Raw genomic sequence first — 21,525 nt, 5'->3', positions numbered from 1 at the left:
AGCATTTTTGGAATGGTAACTGAATCCTGACTTCAACTTAAAGTCACCAGCTGCACTAGCCCCTAACGAGAGAGTCAGCCTGGCCTTTGAAGCTTTGAAACTAGGCATTGACTTCTCTCCAGTTATGAAAGTCCTAGATGGCATCTCCTTCCAATAGAAGGTTGTTGTGTTTGCATTATAAATCTGTTGAATGGCCACCTTCATCAATGATCTTAGCTAGGTCTTCTGGGTGACTTGTTGTAGCTTCTACATCATCACTTGCTGCTTCACCTTGCACTTTTATGTTATGAAAATGGCTCCTTTTCTTAAACCTCACCAACAAACCTCTACTAATTTCAAATTTTTTTCCTGCAGTTTTCTCTCAGCTTTTGTAGAATGAGGAGAGTTAGGGGCCTTGCTTTTGATTATACTTCGAATCTTATATCTGGTTTACTCTACCCAGACCACTCAAACTTTCTTCCTTTCAGCAATAAGGCTGTTTTACATTTGTGTGTTCACTGGAGTAGCACTTTTAATTTCCTTCAAGAACTTTTCCTTTGCCTTCTCATCTTGGCCAAGTGTTTGGTGCAAGAGGCCTAGCTTTTAGCTTATCTTGGCTTTCAAACATGACTTTCTTACTAAGCTTAATCATTTCTAGGTTTTGATTTAAAGTAAGAGATGTGTGACTCTTCCTTTCACTTGAACACCCAGAGGACATTGTAGAGTTACTATTTGGCCTAATTTCAACCTTGTTATGCCTCAGGGAATAGGGAGGCCCAAGGAGAGGGAGAGAGATGGGGGAACAGGCAGTCAGTGGAGCAGTCAGAACACACACAACATTTATTAAGTTCATCTTCTTGTATAAGCATGGTTTGTTGCACCTCCAGACAGTTACAAAAGTAACATAAAAGATCACTGATCATAGAGCACCATACAGATATAATGAACAAGTTTGAAATATTGTGAGAGTTACCAACATGTGACACAGAGATGTGCTGTTGGAAAAATGGTGCCAATAATGTTGTTCAACCCAGAGTTGCTGCAGATCTTTCATTTGTAAAAATGTAATGTCTGTGGAGTGTAATAAAGCAGAATAAAATGGTATATGCCTGTAAATGAACAGACGTTTCACAGAATAGGAAACAGAAATGGGTAATATTTAATAATATAGGAAAAGGTACTCAACATCATTAGTAATTAGCAAGAAATTTAAAGCCATGGGAAAACTGTAAATTAAAATCACAGTAAGATTCTACCCACCAGACTGGTAATAATTAAAAAGTCTGATAATATCAATTGTTGATGAGAATGTGGGAGCAACATGAACTCTCAAATACCATCTATCAAAAAGCACTTTGGTACAACCAACCCATTTGGCATTATCTAGTAGGGTTCAACACATGTATACTCTATTATCCAGTATTTCCACTCCTATGCCAGCTGACGAAATGACGGAAAGGGGAGCCTACATTTATTTCTCATAAAGGGTTGCAGCCTGCAGGCTGGCCATCTTACAGGCTGTGAAGCATAGCCTTGGGCACAAGCTGAGAGCGTATACTTCAGGGGAGGGACAACAGGAACAGGAATTTATGCTGAGTGGGGTGGCCAAATATACCTATTTATAAAAATAACAGACCATAGGAGGAGTCATGAATATTCTACTAAAGGAGAAATATGTGCACACACAATTGAGCTTCGGGCCTTTCATGGGATCCATGTTCAGAAAATGGTGGCCTTAGCATGATCCAAGGGTGGAGTTTTTGGTCATCTGATGTCAAAAGGTGAAGCAGAGGACATGAAAACCCTGACTGTGCAGATTCCATGGACTGATAAGAACTACTCTATGGTTGTGGTCTCTTATCAGGAAAGAACGCTGGTCAGTTGTAGTGCCCATAACTCAAAAAGGGAGGAGCATCACAAGATTGGTTTCTGTTCAGCCCTTAGGGAAGAAGCCTGCTGGCTGTTACCCAGGAAGGGGGTGTAAAGAGGCACGTCTGACCTTCCTATCATGGCTGGGCACTCAGTTTTAAGACTTCTGTGGGGTCCCTTTGGCCACAAGGGGGGTCCAGTCAGTTGGTGAGGGGACTTAGGATTTTATTTTAGTTCACACTTACATATGCCAGACTCTTGTACATAAGTACCATGAAACATGTAGAGTAACGTACATGGCACTATCATTTGTAAAAACAAAAAAATAGCAACCATACAAATAGCCATTGATAGATGGGATAAATTGTGGTATATTGATAAAATGGAATACCATACAGCAATGAAAACAAATGAACTATAGCTCTATGAATCAATATGAATGTATTAAATAACATTCTTGAGTTAGAAAGCAAATCAGCTGAAAATTCAGTGTATAATTCAGATTTTAAAAAGCTCAAAAGTAAGAAAACAATAATATATACAAATGCATGGGAATGATTAATACTAAATTCAGGGTACTGGTTACATAAGAGAGCCTTGAGAGTTTGTAATCTGGGAGAGGCACACAGGTATTGTACTTCAAAGGTATTGCTTTATTTTTTAAGCTGAGCGGTGGGTCTGTGTGAGTTCATTAAGCTATTCTTCATTATGTATACACGCTATATTCATTTTTTTATATGCATGGTCATTTACAACAAAAGTTAAACGAAAGAAAAAAAATCACCATAATTGTATCTTTCCTGGTAAGAGTAACCTGCAGATTAATTCAAAGGCTGGCCTGCCTTCCTTCCTTCCTCTCTCTCTCCCTCCCTTCCTTCCTTCCTTTTCTTTTTTCAGAGTCTCACTCTGTTGCCCAGGCTAGAGTGCTGTGGTGTCAGCCTAGCTCACAGCAACCTCAAACTCCTGGGCTCAAGCAATCCCTCTGCCTCAGCCTCCCGAGTAGCTGAGACTACAGGCATGCGCCACCATGCCTGGCTAATTTTTTCTATATAGATTTTTAGTTGTCCATATAATTCTTTCTATTTTTAGTAGAGACGGGGTCTCACTCTTGCTCAGGCTGGTCTCAAACTCTTGAGCTCAAACGATCCTCCCGCCTCGGCCATCCAGAGTGCTAGGATTACAGGCGTGAGCCACCGCGCCCGGCCTAGCTTTGTTATTTCTAGCCAGGTTGTTCAGGTGGAGGATGTACAGGTGGAGGGAATACCCTCGAGACAATCTTGTTACTTAAAAATTCTTCATCCCTTGTGTACTCCTTGTATTGGCAGGGTGGCATTAATGTTTATCTTTCTAGCTGGGACTTTTTAGAGTGAAAATGGGTGTTATTAATAACTGTGAGAATAATTGGTGTAAAACCACTGCTGTTCTGGGAAAAACAGAATGTCGGTCACTTTAAATGTCTCCTTTAAAAATGCATTTTGATGATATAAATTTATCTTAGTTAATAGTTTTGGGGCCTAAAAGTGTTTACAAAGACATTTCAAGAAATGTTGTAGACCAAGTCCAGCACTAGTCATAACTCTGGGCTCAGGCTGGAAATCTGGATTCTAGTCCCAGCTCTGGACAGATGTAAAGTTTTGAAAAATAAATTATTAAGGTCAGAATGTAGGTAAACATCAGGTGCATTTACTGATTAATCCATTCCTTACTCATGAACTACATTTATTTAGTGCTACCTGTCATGCATTGAGGTCAGGACTAGGAACGGAAGAAAATGCAGTAAGGAAATGGTGTGCCTATTCAGTGCTGGGCTTTGTGATGTCATCTAATAACTCACAGCTGTCTAATTTATCTCCTTTTTACCCATAAAGAAATGGGGGCTCAGGGCACTCAAGAACTCACCCCAAGCCATCAGCCAGTGAAGTAGATATTGTGCCCTGGTCTGCTTGAGTTCAGAGTTCACACTCTCACCATTGTGCTGTGTGAAACATCTGATATTCACTTACAAGGCACGTGTAGAAAGTTTACTATGAGGGTGCAGAGATGTTAAGTAGAATCCAGTCACTTGACTCTCAGGTCCCTGGAATTCTCATCCCACGATTCTGTTTATCTGTGTATGTCAGCTTAAGTTTCTTTGCACTCTCTGTTGGCTGGCTTTCTCTGCTCTTCCCAGGCATTTCAAAGCTTCTGTGTTTGTGTGTTACAATTCCAGTAACAGAAAGACACTGACTTGACTCTTTAGTCCCAAGTCCATTTTCCCAAGAGAACCCAATTTGCTAGGCCTGGGTCAGAACTCTTTATCTGCTTCAGTTGATTATGGCTGGGCCTACGTGCCCCTCTGTACAGTGGTGGGGCAAAGTTCCCAGAGACGCAGGGGTGGAGGGGATTGCTGTCATCTCAAATGCTAGCCAGACATCTGGAGCAGTAACCACTACATGTTCAGACTGAGCCCATCCTCGAAGGAAAACCAAGTTGGCAACTTCCATTAGGGAAGGTTGGAACCACATTCAGTGTTTATTCATTCAAATTTCCTATTTTTTCAAAGTGACAATTCGAAGGTCACAACTTGGTTCTTTTTCATGTAAGCACATTTTTTTTTCCCCCCTGAGACAGAGTCTCGCTCTTTCGTCCCGGCTAGAGTGCAGTGGAATCATCATGGCTCACTGCAACCTCAAATTCCTGGGCTCAAGTGATTCTGCCTCAGTGTCCTGAGCAGCTGGTACTACAGGAGTGCACCACCACACCCCAGCTAATTTTTTCTATTTTTTATAGAGACGGGGTCTCATTCTTGCTCAGGCTGATCTCAAACTCCTGGCCTCAAGCAATCATCCCTCCTCAGCCTCTCAGAATGCTAGGATTACAGACATGAGCCACCGTGCCCGGCCAATGTAATCATATTTTGAATGCAGGTGAAAAAGGGTTTTGTCTACATATAACTTATACATAAATAACCAAATGCTTTTTAATACTCATGAATGAGAATTAGCTCAAAGATGCCTGCAAAATTGTATCAGGTTGTTTTCCTTGGTGTGTATTAATTTTGAAGCCAAGTTGACTTTCAGATACCAAGGCAAAATAAGAGTCTTTGACCAAGTTGAAACCACTACATTACAATTTAATCATAGGATATGAACACTTTTTTGGTGTGTTATACCATTCACCAAATACCAAAATTTGTCTTTAGGGGAAGCTTCACACCCTCAATACTATACATTTCCAGCTATATCATTAGCTAACATGGAATTTAAAAAGAATACAAAGAACTGTATGCCTTTAGTAAGCCTTAACTTTGCTTGTGGTTCAGTTATAATTCTGCCAAAGTTTGTTTAATGGAATATAATTCTCAACCTTACACTATTCAGAGCACAAGCAAATCTCATTGTACAGAAGAAATGTCTTAAAATCAGAGATGGTCTGGAACTTAGAGATGGTGCATCAGTTCCCACTCTTCAGGAACTGTAGGAATTCAGCTCCTAAGAAATCAAGGAGTGATGAGTGCACCCGGCCCAGGGATGGAAAGCTCCTTCTTACCAGAGGCCACCTGCAGTCTGGCTGCCATGTCCACGCATTTCCTGGGTCAGCTTGGTTCCTCTTTTTTGTGGCATCTGTGTTTCTCTCTCTCTCTCTGCCTCTCTCCATTTCGCAGTCCAAATTTCCAAAGAACTCCAAACCACTGCCTCTAACTGATCAAAGCCCTTCATCTAAGGCCACCAGGTTGGCGGCCTAAGCTAGACAACTGCTTTGGCCGAATCCGTGCCTATCTTGCCCGAAGAAAGGCCCAGTGTTGCTTCTAGTTTCAGCTGGAAGGAGGGTGTCAGAAACGGCAGGTCTATATGGCACACACCAAAGGGTCTACATTCTCTCAAGCACCTAATAGGTCCAAATGGTGTCAGTAGAAAAGGATGTTGCAATTCCAATTTATAAACCAATTTAAACCCCAAAGAAACAGTACTTGACAGAAAAAGAGCAGCCGTAAAAATACAGTTAAACATATTTAATAGAAATATTAAAATATTACATCTCCTCTCATTGTTGAAACCATGAAAGAATATGCCTTTTGTAATCAAAGTAATAATTTTTAATCATGCAAAAGATATTTTTGTTATTACATTCATAAGTAGAGACTGTATTTCAAAACAAGTTTATATAGATTTCAAAAGGCCTACACTCAAAGAGAAAGTGAAATTTATTTAAATACTATTACAGTTTCATTGTATGCTGCTGGCATACTCACATTCACAGTTTATAAAGTAAAAAAAACTAAACTCAAAGTCAGATCTGAAATAGATGCATTTTCATTAATATATTCACTAGTTAGGTCTGTTCTTCTAAGACAGGAGGAAAGAGATAATGAAATATTTTTTAAAGAACAAACTCAACATGTCAGCAGTAAATTTCAGTTAAACTCAATTGGAAACCAAAGTTCTACATAACCAAAGTACAAAGTTCTCCAGTGAGACTGAAAATCAAAGTGTAAATCGGAAGGCTTGAGAGGACTTCAGAGAGCGTACTGTGTGGTGATTTATTAACAAACAAGTATTAAAAATAGAATTCTCAAATTTTTGATTTAAGAACACCATTTTCATCTAGTTCTTAAAACATATCAGAAGCATCAAAGGCAAGTAATATTGTTACCTAGCGGTGTCCTTCTAAAATCCCTCCTGAAGGAAAGCTTATGGAACAACATTATCTGCCAAACTCTAGAAGCACCAATTTCATATTTAGATACAATGCTGAGAAATACAGTCACTGTTGTGATGTTTTTATTTGGGGAGATGGACAGAATTCTTAAAACAGACTCATAGCTTGCAAGTAGTGGTACCACACCAAGAGCCTGGATAGACACCATGAAAGTACCCCATCGAGGTGGTGGTCTCATCTGTTCATCGTTAGTGTTATACCAGCCAGTACTAGGGCTTCTGACAACATGAGTTCTGAGCAAATACATTTTAGAGAAAAAAAACCCAGTTTATTTTAAACTAAATAACTAAAGTGTATTTTAACTTACCATAATTAACTATAGCATATTTACTTCACAGCCGCTTAATAACGTAAGTTAACTTTACAATAAAGCATTTTCCTTCATATTCTAGTCACCAAATTATCTCAACAATTTATAACTAGTAACAATCTATCTGCAAATCTGACTTTGCAATAAATAGTCTTGAAACACTATTTTAAAAACCTAAATTCCAGTTGGTACAGGACCAAAATTTAGTTTAACTTCAAAATTCACAGTACTGAGGTTCCAAAGAAGGGGCAGTGAATTCATTCCTTGTGTTTTCATTCTGGCAGCATGCAGGGGAGAGCACGTGAGTTACAGAGGGCTGTGGACTGGTACCAACTCTTTAAGCTGCTGTACTTTTACTTCCAGCTGAGACTTTAAAAATATATCTGTCATATATATGTACAAATATATGTAGATGTGAACATATATACACACTTTTTGACAAAAGAATGACAGTAATATACATGAACTATTTTTGCAAAATGGATTCTATTTGGTCAATGAAGAATTTTCTTTCCATCAATCTATCGAAGTCCAGACCAACTATGCAGATAGGATGCCCATCCGGAAGAACGGGAAGCATTTTCTTCCTCACCTTTGGAAAGTTAAAAAACAAAACAAAACAAATATTCTCAATGTGAAATCTATGTTCTAGAATCACTCTACCATATAAGCAAATAATATCTTATTGACAATTATATACCATCCTTTAGACACAAATTACTATTCTAAATTTCTTTTAAGAATATGATATTATATTTCCTTAGTTGAATCAATTTAATAGCTACTTTTACGTTTTATATTTTAACTCTAAAACAGTTGTATGCAACATGAAGCAATCTAGAACTTAATCATCAAATGAGACAAGACACATTTGCTCTTGCCCTGGAGGTTACTCTCTCCTGATAATGTTCTATATCCTCTGCAAATCAAATCAAGCACCTGCAGTGGGCATGTGAGCATGCATTCTCTTCCTGCCAGTCTGGAGATGATCAAAAAGTTTATGATAGGCTTGGCCTATTTTCCTATTGGGTTGGTGGCCTTTTTTCTCTTTATTTACTTCTAAAAATTGTTTGACCTTGGTATCTGTATGATGTACTAAGGGATAATATTCAGTCCTGGAAACTGTAACCTAGTTTGGGAGTAAAGAAGATGAAGAGAAGCAGCTTCTAGCTCTTACTTGAGTAGCAAATTTGAGATTCCAATTTTGCATAGAGAAGTACTATATGGCTAACCTATCTGGGGAGCAAAGCTGACTCACCCTAAGTTCTATCTCAGATAAAGAAACACCCAATTAGTGAACTGTGTGGATTCAACAGGCAGGGGCAGGATGAGTTAACATTTGTGACACAAGCAGAGCAGCAACCTATACTTCTTAGCAGTGTCTCCTTGATGTTACTTGTTTGGGGATTACTATTGCACTCTAAGCTGTCTTACCTTACACAGAGGGCTGACAAGCTGCTCTGAGCAGCTCGTGACACCTGCTTGAAATTTAAGTTGGGCCCATAATAGGTGTTTATTATAAGGAGTTTGATGTTGCTTATCAGAGTTAGGTAACCTGCTTTACTCCCTTAGCTAATGTTTCACAAATATACCAAAACCCATAGAAAGAAAAACATTTTACATCAGGATCTGATACAGTCAGACAGACACCAACACTCATGTATATACCCAGAGTTTCAAGAAACAATTCTTAACTTTACTAGATTCATCATAGTCTTTGACTTTCTCTTTTTATTAAAAAAAAAAATATTTTGGATGTGATCCACCAAATTAATTTCAGTATTCACTAATGGGTACCAACCGGAATGAAAAACAGTTATAAACTTTACACAAAATTAGAGATCACAAACATTGTTTCCAAGGAGATAAGGGGGCAGGAGGTATTTGTGTCATTTGCTCTGTTGGTCCTGCCTGCTTCAGTGCCAGGCAGAGTGGCTCTCAGATTCTTTCTTCTGGCATCCCATGTGTGCAACATTGGTTATTATCTTCAGGGTCTTGGTAATGAAATGTCCCTGGTGCCCCAGTAAGGCCTTGAACTCATATCTGTAATGTGGCAGCAAGTTTCCTCTGCATGTCTTTCCTTCTTGCACCTTATACCTTCTAGCTAGGCGATTTTCCTTTTGCCTGAAGTACACTGTTGAGAATTTCCAATGGAGGCAAATTCTTGAAGTTTGTTTGTCAGAAAAGATCCTGAAAAATACTTTTACAAGACTGGCAGTTATTTCTTTCAGCACACGGGAGATAGTCTTATACCAGTCCTGTTGATAAGTCGACTGCGGGTCTGTTCCTCTTGCAAAGGTGAAGCAATGTGCCTTCTTTCCCTGGCTGCTTTTGAGATTCATCTTGTTTTTGGGGGGCAGTTTCACTTTTATGTGAATAGAGGTAGACTTCTTTGTTTTTGTTCCTGCTTGAGATTTTCATTTTTTAAATCTGCAGATGGATATCCTTCATCAATTCTGGAAGATTTTCAGCCATTCTCTTCACATATTATCTCTGCCCCACTCTTTCTTTCCTCTCCTTTGTAACTTCAATTAGTAAATATACAATTGATGTCTTCTTTCTATCCTCTGTATCTTTTACTTACCTTTCTGTTTCTTTCATCTTTTTGTTTTTCCATGTAGAATTCTACATAATTCCTTCTGACATATCTTCTAGTTTACATTATCTTTTAAGCCATATCTAAATTTGCTGCTAAACCATCATTGTTTTTAATTTTCATAAGTTCTCTTTTATTTGCTCACATAGATAAGAAGTAATAACCTTTAAAAAGCAAACTAATTTAATTTAATAAGTGGAGTTTTCCCTATATGTTTATAAGCCTTAGAAAAAGCATGTTTTAGAGTTCTGGGTTTCTAATGAACTTCTCTCTCTATGTGTGTGTGTATATATATCTTTTATGAAATTATCTAAAAATATCTGTTATTGGGATCCCTTAGGTTAGTCTTTTAGACCTTTCAATCAGTGGACCCTCAACTTATAGGAGCCACTTGGGTGTTAGCAACATCTACATTATATTAAACATGGTGGGCTTTTAGGAGAGACATGCTAAATATTTTGAAATCATATCACTGTTCCATGGAAAGCTATGCTTTAATGTAAAAATACATATATTGTTCTTAAAGTCCTGGTTAATTTTATAGTGATAAAAATAGGTTTAGTTTTGATAGAATAAATTAAAAATATATAAAAGCAAATAATAACATAGAATAATTATATTACTAAAAATATACACGATGTATTCTTATTTTGGATCTTGTTACAACAATGCTACTATGGCTATGATAATGTACCCTGTAGTTTGCAAAATTGAGATTACTATCGGTATTCAGATCATTCCTTCTTCAACATTACAAAGATGTATTCAGAAAACAGATTCAAAGAAACTATCAATACTACTTATGAAGTATTTCTGCAAAAAAATTAAGCCTGAATCTTATCAGTCCTCTAGATCAGGGATACTCAAGGTATGTGCCCTTAGACCAGGAGTATCAGCATCTAATTACTAAAAATGCAAAATCCTGGGTCAGAAACTGGGTGGGACCTAGCAATTGGAGTTTTAATGATCAAATGATTCTCATGCCTGCTCAATTTTAGGATGACTCTAATCTAGCTGTTTAGTTAGAAGTTACAGGGGAAGGAGAAACCTGTCAAAGAGCACCAACAAAATGAGGCCAGTTAGTCAAAAGTAGGACATCCAGACATTCCGGGTCTACCGATGTCTTAAAAAGTACACAATACTACCTATAAGGTATTTTTGTCCCCCACCTGGCCCAATTATATCTGGATCTAATCAGAGATCTAACTTCCTATTTATAGGCAATTGGAACAAGTTCAATGCTACCTTGAAGAACCAAACCCAGAATACAGGACTGCTATACGACAAATGACCACTTTCTTCAATTAATAAATGGCATATTTAAAAAAGGAACATGGAATTGTTATCACTAAAACCCCCTCAACAAAACAAAGCTTAAGGAACATCAACTAAATGTAATGTATGAGCACTATCTGGGATATTGTAAAAAGACAGTTGTGATAATTCAGGAACAATAAACATAAACTAGGTATAGATGATAGAGGAATCCAATAAACACTGATATTCACTGGGAAAATGAAATGATGTATAGAATTTGCTTTAAAATCTCTAGCTTTCCCCTACCCCTGCCAAAATATTACTCATGAGTTGAAAACTATTAGAGATGACAGCCGTTAAATAACTGATAACTACAAGGGACATTAGTTTCCCTGTATGCTTCAAAATGTCAACAATGAAAACATTTAAAACTAAAACAAAAATGAAGGCATGATTCTTAAACGCAGTCTGAAATGAGGGAACTACAGCAGCTATATGTGAAGCATTACAAAAGAGTTTATGGCATCACAGTATTAAGTCTTTTGGCATGAAAATCTAAACTCCAAATACAAGACAGCTTTAAAGCTGCATTTGCCTGGAAACTGGAATGCTGGATATGGACCAAATGTTGGGCTATATGACTCTGGGATCCCTAGATGATCTGGGAAGCAGAAACAGGGCTCAGGTAGGAAAGGAACAAGCCAATACATGTTAAAAGTATGATACAAAACTAAACCATATTGAGCTCAACACCAGTACTCAACACCAGGATACAAATCCAGTTTTCAAAGAGCTCAAAGATCAAACTAAGCATTCATTGTATTGTATTTTGCTGAATGTTAAAATTATATAAATGTACTATAGTTGCCTCCAAATGTTAAAAAGTCAGCTTTTCAAATCTAGTCACAGCTTACACATATGACAGAACCAATCCAAAGGAGCAAAATTTAAAAGTTGTAGTGTCATGAAAAAGATTGTAAGCACACATGCAAATTCTCAACCAAAAGGCCAACATTTAATGTAAGATCTAAAGCAGAAGTTGTACGACTCTGCTTTCACCCACCTTGAGCAATTGCAGCAAGTTTTCCCTTTTCTTCAGGGCTGAGCTGCAACATTGTATCAATAACAGGAAGAAGCCTCTCTCTTTCACTACCTGGTTTCAGGAATATGAATTGTAGCAAGACATTCTTCAAGTATTCCAGGTTAGCTACAGACTTTTCTCGCTCTTGATTTCTTTCCAATCTTCTTATTTCACTTTTGAGAAGCTGGTGTTAGGAGAAATGAGTTAAAAATAGGTTTTAGCAGCTTATAGTTAAACATGGCAGGCTGAACACATGCATTTTCCCTCTCTTTTCCATGAAAGCTCTCCCCCCTACAAATGTCAATAAAGAAGCCGGGAAGCAGATGAGGAAGTGAAAGTGACTCAGTTCAGCAGTTTACAAAGTACCACCACCAAGAGAACAGGACGCATCCTGTGTAAATACCAATAAGTTCCTGCCTCAGAAGCTTAGGGTATCATGGAAATGGGGCTGAAAGCTCCAGGACTGATGGGAAATTGACATAAGGAGCAACTGGAGCCATAGGTTGGTACCATGATGCTCCCTCCATCTTCTACTCTCTCTAGAAACTGAGCCAGCAGAGTTCGGGGGCTCTGGGATAACAGACACACTGTGAGGAGTGTGAATGAGCCTGAAAACGGGCTGAAGTGAACATCCACAGCTTAAACAAGCCCTGACCCCTGCCCCACTCCCACAGCCCCAGGCAGTTAAGATGCCCACAGTTAACAGCACTTATGTAAATCAAAACTTGAGTTCAGGATACAGTTAAAATTCAAGAATGTAAGATAATATACAATACTGTCAGAAAAATGGGGCAAAAGATGATATGAAAAAGGTAATAGCCCATTAAAGTCTTTGAGGAAGATTTCTGGGTTGAAACAAAGCTGTGGCTTTTGTTGTATTTTCATTATTTCAAGTTAGCCCAGGAAAGTTAGCTAACTTTGTCCTAAAACCTACGGTCATTTAAAAAAGTGACAATAAAAAAGACTAAGAAATTATGTAAGAGAGTATATATTTGTGGAAATATAACATTTAAATAAGTCACTTAGGTTCCCCGGGCTAGACAGTGATTTGTTAGATGTGATAATGTTTTGTCTAGTGGGAAAATGTTATTTTACAGAGATGCATACTGAAGTATTTAGTGGTGGGATGCCATCATAGATATAATTTACTGTAAATAACTGAATAATTCAGTTCTAGAAAAATTAACCTGACAAGGGCAGCTGGTGGCCCTACACAGAGGCAGGATGGATTTATTTGGAGCAGCAAAGTATAGGGGCAAAAGCATGCACTTTTCAGGTAGACATCAGTTTGAATTTTGCTCCACCATTTACCAGCTTCAATTTTCTCTCAGCCAGCGATTATGAGATTAAATAAGATAATATATGCAAAGCCCAGGGCCTTGCTCATCAGAACTGCTCAATAACAGAATGACTATATACTGAGAGGTGATTTACCAGCGAGCCAGGGTGGAAATATCTCACTTGAGTAATCCTCAACTGCTCCACCACATTCCTAGATGTTCCTGGTGTCCACTTTAATTAGGAAAAGCTTCCTATGCCACTTTGCCATCTCCACCTATAAACTGTGTTAAGTAATTCAGTGCCATAAACATCAGATGAATGGTTTGAATTAGAAATGCTCCATTGTTTATCTTTAGAATTTAAGGACCTGTGTTAAGTTCTATTTAAGCATGTATAGAACAATGACTTGTGAACATCTCTCTAGTTTCTGAATCTATTATAGTTTCTTAGAAAAAGTAGGAATTAAAAAATAGTTTTTATATAATAGATATAAAAGCAATATTTCTCACTGTCAGGAATCTAATATAAAGAATCAAGACATTATGGATACATCTGAAATGTGAATTGTTAAACTTGGGCACATATGTATGGAATGTCAAGAAAACCAAACTGGTGGTTTTCATGGTGATCAGGTTTTTTGGCTTCACCTTAATTTGCTCCATAAGGATTGCATTGGTTGCTTCTGTTTCCCGCAGCAGGCTGTTCAAGTGATCCGCACTTTTTGTGGTGGAACTCAGCTTTTGAACCAGTTCTTCTTTGGTGAATTCAGCATGCCATAAAGGAGGCTCTGCAAGATGTTGTTCCAAGAATTAATTTTCAAAATCAGAGATTACAGATAAAGATTCTAAATAAGAAAAACATTTTAATAAAAGTTTCTTACTCCGTGATATTATATAGGTTTCTTTGAATCTCTGTGCAATTCATCTATTCAACATGCCTCAATTAAAGGGCTACATGTTGAATAAAACTCAAATAAGACAGTATCTCTGTTGTAAAGCATGTAATCTAACTAAATACAAGCCCTATGAGCCCCAATGTCAGGACTGCATTTTTAGACCATTTCATTATGCATCCTCTTCCCATCTATTAATATTTCAAGAACTTATGTCATTTCACTTCTAAATGAGGGAAGCATTAACATTTACTAGTGACTTATCACGGACTCTCATGTTCATCTTTTTTGTGATAGGGTAAATATCATTATTTAAATTTTATAGATGAGAGAACAGGCTGAGTTGTCAAGAAATTTTGGCAAACATCACAAAGCCAAGTCTGATTCTGGAGTCTGTTGCCACTCTATCATGATGCCTCCTTGACACCACTATTAACTTCGCCTGAAGGAACCATAACTCGCAATTTCCACCCCACATGGTCAGTGACCATGGATACAAATGGTCTTTATTCCAAATGATCCTGAAACTTCAGGAAGATGACAAGCAGATTCCTCCTGAATCATGAACAGTAATATTCATTACAGGTAAGAATAAAATATGCCAAAACTTTACCTTACTTAAAAATGCAAATTTAGCATTACTTCATCAAGAGGAACAAGTGGAAATTGTCAGTTTCTTGAAAGGGTGAGAGAATAGTTCCTCCTACTTTCTAATACCACTACAGAACTTCCAACCACCTATTTCTGGTTCAAGCCTAGGAAAAAATGATTTGTTTCATAATATTTCCATTTGAACAGGTGCTAGAACAGTGAAAAGAAATTTTATTGGAGTGGCTCAAAAAAAGCATATATGACTTAGAGTAATATTAATGAAGAAAATGAAATTAAATAAGAAAAACATTTTTGTGCTTCGTGAAAGAGTCCTATAAACACAAACAAATAAAAAACAAAGAAAGAAAGAAAGAAAGAAAGAAAAAAACCATATTTAGGCAGAGTAACATACCAAGTTTCATTTCAGGAGTATTAAGCAGCTGCTCTAAAGACTGTGTGTGTGTGCTGGTGGAAGACACAGACTCAGTGTCAGTTGTCTCCATCCCTTCCCCCTCTTCCCGGGTGACGGTGTGCATGTCAAACAGTGGGAGGTCTGTGTTTCTTTTCTCTCGAAGGTTCTTCAAAGGTTGGTGGGAAGAAGCTGGGCCTATTAAAAACAATTTTTTAAAGGGTAAGTGTGAGATAGTTCAAACTGACGGATTCAGCCTTAATAGAGATATACAATAAAATTAAAACGTCAAATGATAGGGTAGGGAAATTAAATAATTAGAAGATAAGTAAATAATATATGAAGAAAGAATTGTTAAAACAGTTCTTACAATTTAGTCATTGAACTTTTAACCATTTTAGTCATTTCAGTAGAAGCTATAAATTAATTGCTACTAGCTAGCTAAGATATACTGTTAGATAACACAAAGCTCATAAGACTACTACTCATTTTTATTAATTTAGGGTAGCAGAACATACTATTGCCAAATTCTGGTAGAAATTCAAAAACTAGATTCTAGTTATTTTTCTGGATTTGGTATTTAGACTGCTACATGCTTCCTGACACAACACACCTGTTGAAGTCTGCCTGGCAGACGTTCTTAATCACCAGCCTTCACCTCTGCTGGTTCCTAATGTTGCCACTTACACCTACAGCACTAAGACAAGAGTCCAGAATCCAATCCAGGGAACTAATCAATTACATCACCTGGGCAAGACTTTCCTGTTTGCTGATACTGAATACTTGCATAGAATTGTAAAGTTTTTAAGACACTTTCAAATACATTCATTTATTGACCTCAAGAAATCTGAAATTAAGAGAAATTTAATGACATTGCCCAAGGTCTCACAGCTGAGTTAGATGCCAAAATTCCAACCCAGTTTTTTAACTTCAAATTTCATTTATTTTTCCATTCCATAAAGTTGCTTCCTCTGTCCTTTCAAACCTTAGTTAGCCTTAGCTGCCTTTTCTGAAGCATTTGCTGGGTTTCTGATACTTTGCTAACTGCATATTCCACTGTCGATTCCTAGATTATAATCTCTTGTGTAAACTGTTCGTCCCTGGATGATTACTTCCTTTGTTGATCCTTGGCATACGTTAAATTTTTCTGAAGTTGGTTTCTGACCCTGACAAGTGACCTGTAGCCGCCAACACTCTAGTGACAATATTTTCCATGGGAAACAAAACACTATCAACTTACTACTAAAATATAGCATAGTCATGCCTGACACTTTCCCATCTGTTTCTGTAGAATGGAAGATATTGGGTATAGCTGAACTAAAATTCCAACTAGTTAGAAATTTGGAAGAGAAGAAGCTGTATTGGCCAAACAATTCTACAAGCTTAGTACTGCTTGAGTGTTTCTAAATTCCTTGTTTTATCCCTAATGTTTCTAATTAAAAAATAGATATATGTGATGATTAACAATGGAGAACACCAAACAGACACAGTGAATACTAGAATTAGGACATATGAGACTGACAGAGTATGTTTAAGTCAGAGAAAAAGACATATTCCTTTACATGGAGGGTAATAAATACATGAAAATCAGTATTCTCAGAGGCTATACAGGCTTCTATAAGCATAATCAAGAAGGGTTCAAATGGTTCAAATATCTTCCCAGTAAGCAAATTTTGGAATTCATTATCACAGAATTGACATTGGCTGTCACCTAGTAAATTTTCTACTTTCTTAAGAATTTGTGAAGAATGTATTTAAGTCTGCTGTTCCCAACCCCTGGGCCATGGACTGGTACCAGTCTGTGGCCTGTTTGGGCCCGGGCCGCAGAGCTCTGTCACACCTCCACCCCTCCCCACCCCAGCTCTGGTCCGTTGGAAAAACTGTCACCCGTGAAACTTAGGAACGGGGGTGGGGATGGAGGGCACACAGCAGGAGGTGAGAGGCGGGCGAGTGAGTGAAGCTTCATCTGTACTTATAGCCATTCCCATCGCTTGCATCACTGCCTGACTTCTGCCTCCCCCCTGCCCTCCCCCACTCTCAGTCCGTGGAAAAATTGTCTTCCATGAACCTGATCTCTGGTGCCAGAAACGTTGGGGACCACTGATTTAAGTGATGTAAACACATGAAAACATGAACTAACACTTCCTTGGGTACATACATACTTCTTGTGGGAGGTTCATTCTTCAGCTGGAAGAGCTGTGCCTCCACCTTGGAGAGCTGCTGCTGTAAAGTCTCCACTGTCTTTCTGTGCTCTTCCTGCAGATGCCGCACCTGATCTCGGAAGCTGTTTCGAAGGACCTCATTTTGGGACGTTAGTTGACTCACCGTCTGTGCATGTTCAGACTTCACCATCATGTTCTCTGATTGTATTGAACACAACCTGAAAGGTGAGAGGAACTTAGTTCATATAAGATCTTTCAACTTTATATACTGACTTTCTCATCTGAGTTCTGCAAGAGAATTATAACAGCTCTAAGGCATCTACTGAATATATAAATCAATTTCTCTCCTAAATATCTATAATGTACTAGCTACGTAACAACTTACGTATAATAGAACTGACACCGGCTGTCATCTAGTTCAAATTGTTTTCTATGTCCCACAGTTCAGATGAAGAACCTCACTTAAAAAACTGTGTTGCATTCTTCAGACAAGGAATTTCCTTCATGATTCATCAGAAAATATGACTATATTTATAGCATAAATTAATTTTACTCTGAAAACATGAAAAAAAAACCCACTTTCTTTCAATTCATAAAAAAAAAAACAACTTTAAAGTACCGCGGCCGGGGCGCGGTGGCTCACGCCTGTAATCCTAGCTCTGGGAGGCCGAGGCGGGTGGATCGCTCGAGGTCAGGAGTTCGAGACCAGCCTGAGCAAGAGTGAGACCCCGTCTCTACTAAAAATAGAAAGAAATTATCTGGCCAACTAAAAATATATATACAAAAAAATTAGCCGGGCATGGTGGCGCATGCCTGTAGTCCCAGCTACTCGGGAGGCTGAGGCAGTAGGATCGCTTAAGCCCAGGAGTCTGAGGTTGCTGTGAGCTAGGCTGACGCCACGGCACTCACTCTAGCCCAGGCAACAAAGTGAGACTCTGTCTCAAAAAAAAAAAAAATAAAATAAAGTACCCATTTTTAAGTTAATTAACATCAAACAAACCCAAGGACTTGGTTTACTATAGCTATTTCCAAATCTTGCTGTACATCAGAATCGCTGGGATTCCTTGTTGGAAATACACACATCTAGTTTTCAGGCTATAGCCAATGAATCAGAACTTCCACTGGTGGTCCTAGGATTCACTTTCAGCAGTTCTCAATGTGATTTTTATGGAGTCAGCCTGAAATTAGCCAGTGGATCTACAATTGGGGAATCACTACTTTTACTGGTTTACTTGTAGTTTTCATGTTTTATATGTTTGGTGTAGATTCTTCCTTTTTACATAAGGGATCCACAAGTACTCTCTCATAAAAACTCAAATAATTCAGAAGTATTTAGAGAAAGAAGTAAAAGCCCTTCTTTAGTCACTCCCATCCCCAGCAGTGTAAAATCCCAATTCCAGGGGTAAATAAACATTGTTAACAGTTTGGCGTGTGCCTTTCCAAGATATTTTTCTACCTACTACACATATGCATATCACACAACGTTTAAAACAGGATTTAGTGGCTGAAGGGAGAAATGCAATGAAAATACCATATATTTTAGAAAAGGTATTCTAATTGCCAAGTTCATATTGATTAATGAGTCTAAAGAATGCGTATATACATTTTTCTACAAGCATTTTGTTCCAACATCTACCAACAAAGTAAAGGAAGGATCATTGGCAATCACAAAAATTTTCTAAGGAGGATAAAAGTTACATTTTAGAGGTAAGGCAAAGCTTCTAGTTTTCAGGCAGTACCAACAACATTTCTGAATTTACCTACTTGAAAGCTAGATGCTTGAACCTGCCATCTGGCATCTGAATGACTGTGCTGATGGTCACTGCTTTGTTCCTGTTGTTACTGGGGTGTTAAACTGAAGCCTCTGGGTAATGCAGACATTAATTGTTTGGCATAATTAGCACATTCCCCTAGAGTCATTTTTACAATCTCACACAGAGAAAGTAGGAACATAAAAAATTTTAAAAAGTAGAAAATACATAATGAAAAGGCTATTTCTTCATACTAGGGCATAGACAGTAACAATACTACTTAGTTTTTAATATTTCCAAAGAAGAGGAAAAAGAGATTCCTAAAGATACCTCAAAATGCTGTGAAAAGTTTCCAGTACCTACAGGAGACACTTAGGTGCTGAAGGAATATTTATTGAATAATTGAATTACTTTAGAGGCATCAATTGTACTTTGTGTTAGAAATGTAATTTGCAGTAACTTTTCTAGAGTGAAGAATAAGTGTTAAAAATTTCTTATGTAAGTATCACACAAGCATCACTATGTCTAAGTTAATCTCATGGTAAACCCTGGTGATAGTTAGAAAATTGGTAGATTTTCCCTGAAGCTTTTGGTTTACATGATTAACATGTAAATTATACTGGTAACAGATAATTGAAAGGTGGCCTTACTAATAACCTATCTAACAGAAAAATAAATTATCAAACAGAAAGAGAAATAAATTCACAACACATAATTGTCCCTTTGAAGAGAAAACCCAAAGCACAACTGCCTTTTGTTTTAATTAAACATCTGTGGCCTAACTTGTCATCTGTAAGAGTTCATTTTCACAGCCTTGAAGAGCGACCCCTAAGTGGACAGTAGGGATACAAACTCCCTGCTCCAGCTCTCTGCCTCAATTCCTGCCAAAAAACCAGATTCCAAGGACTCAGATAAGCCAGGCTCACAGAGAGAAGAGAAAAATAAAGAACACCTGCAACAACTTTGCTTCCACTTCTATTATCTGAAGCAGAGAAAAAAAAGCTATTTTTTTACCCTTTAAAACTCCGAATAACTTTCCCTCAGCTCCCTGGGATTTTCACTTCTTCATTCATGTGCTGTAGCCACTCCCTCCTCTCTCTCTCTCTCTCATGGAGAAATTAATAAACTTTGTACTTTTTTCTATCCTAATCTCTGTGTGAGAAATCCTTCTCCCCCAACATATGAATTCCACACCCTTTCAATAGTGTAGCCCAAGAAACTCAAGTGCTTTCCCTTTTCAGATTAGCATAAGATTAGATATTTATTATAAGCATATCTGGGATGTGAAAAGTGTTTTAACACCCTTGATGAAAAATGCTCAAATGAAGAATTTTTTTCCTCAAAGATACAATGAATATTACTATCCAATTTCTTTATCACAGGAGTTCAAAGTTTCTTGTTCACAATAATCTATTTATTCTGCTAATACTCCTAATGTCTATTTAGAGTATTATAATGATTAAAAAATAAGACAAGTTGAAGACAGAGTTGCAAAGATAAGTTACATATTCTTTTTCAGTCAGCAGATATTTGAATGTTTTCCCCTAGAAAGAAACATGCTTATAATTTGATACCTGGGTTGGAAAGTAGTGAGGTTTTTTGTTTGTTTGTTTTGTTTTTTTTAAGAAACATCCTGGCCATGAAGGCTATGGGAGAGGCACAATATTGGATGAGCAGATAAACATTAATTGTTTTTAAAAATTCAAATTACAAAAGCAATTCAAAGGGGAAGCTTTAAGTTAGATAAAGCAAAGTTACCAAGCCTTTAGAAATGTCTATTTTCTATTTTCAAATCTGTATTTACCCCAAGGAGCAACATATTAAAAGCTCCAACAAAGAAATAGGCTGCTGCCCGGTACAATGTTAGTGCTGCCAGCAACCTTACTTTTCCCGGAGTTCCGCCTCTTTGGACACGGTTTCCTGCAGCATCTTGTTGTGCCTTTCTAGCAGGGTATCATGTTCAGACTGTAATGTTTGAAGTTCACATACATTAATCTGTAAGTTATTTTGGCTATCTTGTAATTTGATTTTGAGTTGGTCAATCAGCATTTCCAGATGTTCCCTAAAACAGAAATAAACAGCTTTAAAAATTTTTTGAAAGTGGTGAACCCGATTTTGTAGTTTCAAATAAATATATTTTAATCATTTTAATATTTCAATGTCATACTGTTACTATTACTATGGATAATTGTAAAGGAAATATAATAATCAGAGGAATTCAGAGACTAGATTAAATATAATACAAAAGATGTTATAGCCAGATTTTAAATATCTGGCACCACAAATCTACAAAAAATTTCTCTAAATTTTAAAAGTTCATATTCAAATGTAGTAGACCATTAAGTGACACTGAAATAGCCCATTTTATCTTATAGGACTATGTCATTAGTTAAAATAGAATCACACAGTTCTAAGCTAATTGTTATGAGAATATGTTAGACCAAGTTACAGTGAAAGATAATCCCTGAAGAAAAGCAGTAAGTCTTTCTGCACTTAGAATAAAAAACTAACTGGAAACAGTTAAAATCCATAATTAGTACATGATTAGCCTATTTTTTTACAAAATGTATTAAATTTATAAGAAAGTAGAAGGAACATAAGACATTTACATTCAAATAATTTGAACCCAAATTTTGGGCATGATCAAAA

At 37.4% G+C, this 21,525-nt stretch overlaps 1 protein-coding gene across 2 annotated transcripts in view; it reads right to left on the bottom strand.

Annotated features, from left to right (window-relative positions):
* Positions 1-5,824: 5,824 nt before the first annotated feature.
* Positions 5,825-21,525, bottom strand: part of GCC2 (GRIP and coiled-coil domain containing 2) — a 42,378-nt gene continuing 26,677 nt past the window's right edge. Inside the window, exons 18-23 of one of the 2 annotated variants that reach the window (XM_045550356.1) lie at positions 20,762-20,938; positions 17,126-17,343; positions 14,967-15,161; positions 13,719-13,858; positions 11,773-11,974; positions 5,825-7,448 (exon numbers count right to left, since the gene is read on the bottom strand). In XM_045550356.1, coding sequence (XP_045406312.1) covers positions 7,378-7,448; positions 11,773-11,974; positions 13,719-13,858; positions 14,967-15,161; positions 17,126-17,343; positions 20,762-20,938 — 1,003 coding nt within the window. In that variant the 3' untranslated portion in view covers positions 5,825-7,377. Of the gene's footprint in view, positions 7,449-11,772; positions 11,975-13,718; positions 13,859-14,966; positions 15,162-17,121; positions 17,344-20,761; positions 20,939-21,525 lie in introns of those variants that run through there. The other variant, XM_045550357.1, reaches the window with a different exon arrangement.

The sequence above is a fragment of the Lemur catta genome, chromosome 4 (assembly GCF_020740605.2).
Source record: "Lemur catta isolate mLemCat1 chromosome 4, mLemCat1.pri, whole genome shotgun sequence".
Lineage (NCBI taxonomy): Eukaryota > Metazoa > Chordata > Mammalia > Primates > Lemuridae > Lemur > Lemur catta.
The sequence above is the reverse complement of the archived record's forward strand: the minus strand, read 5'-3'. Positions and strand labels throughout refer to the sequence as shown.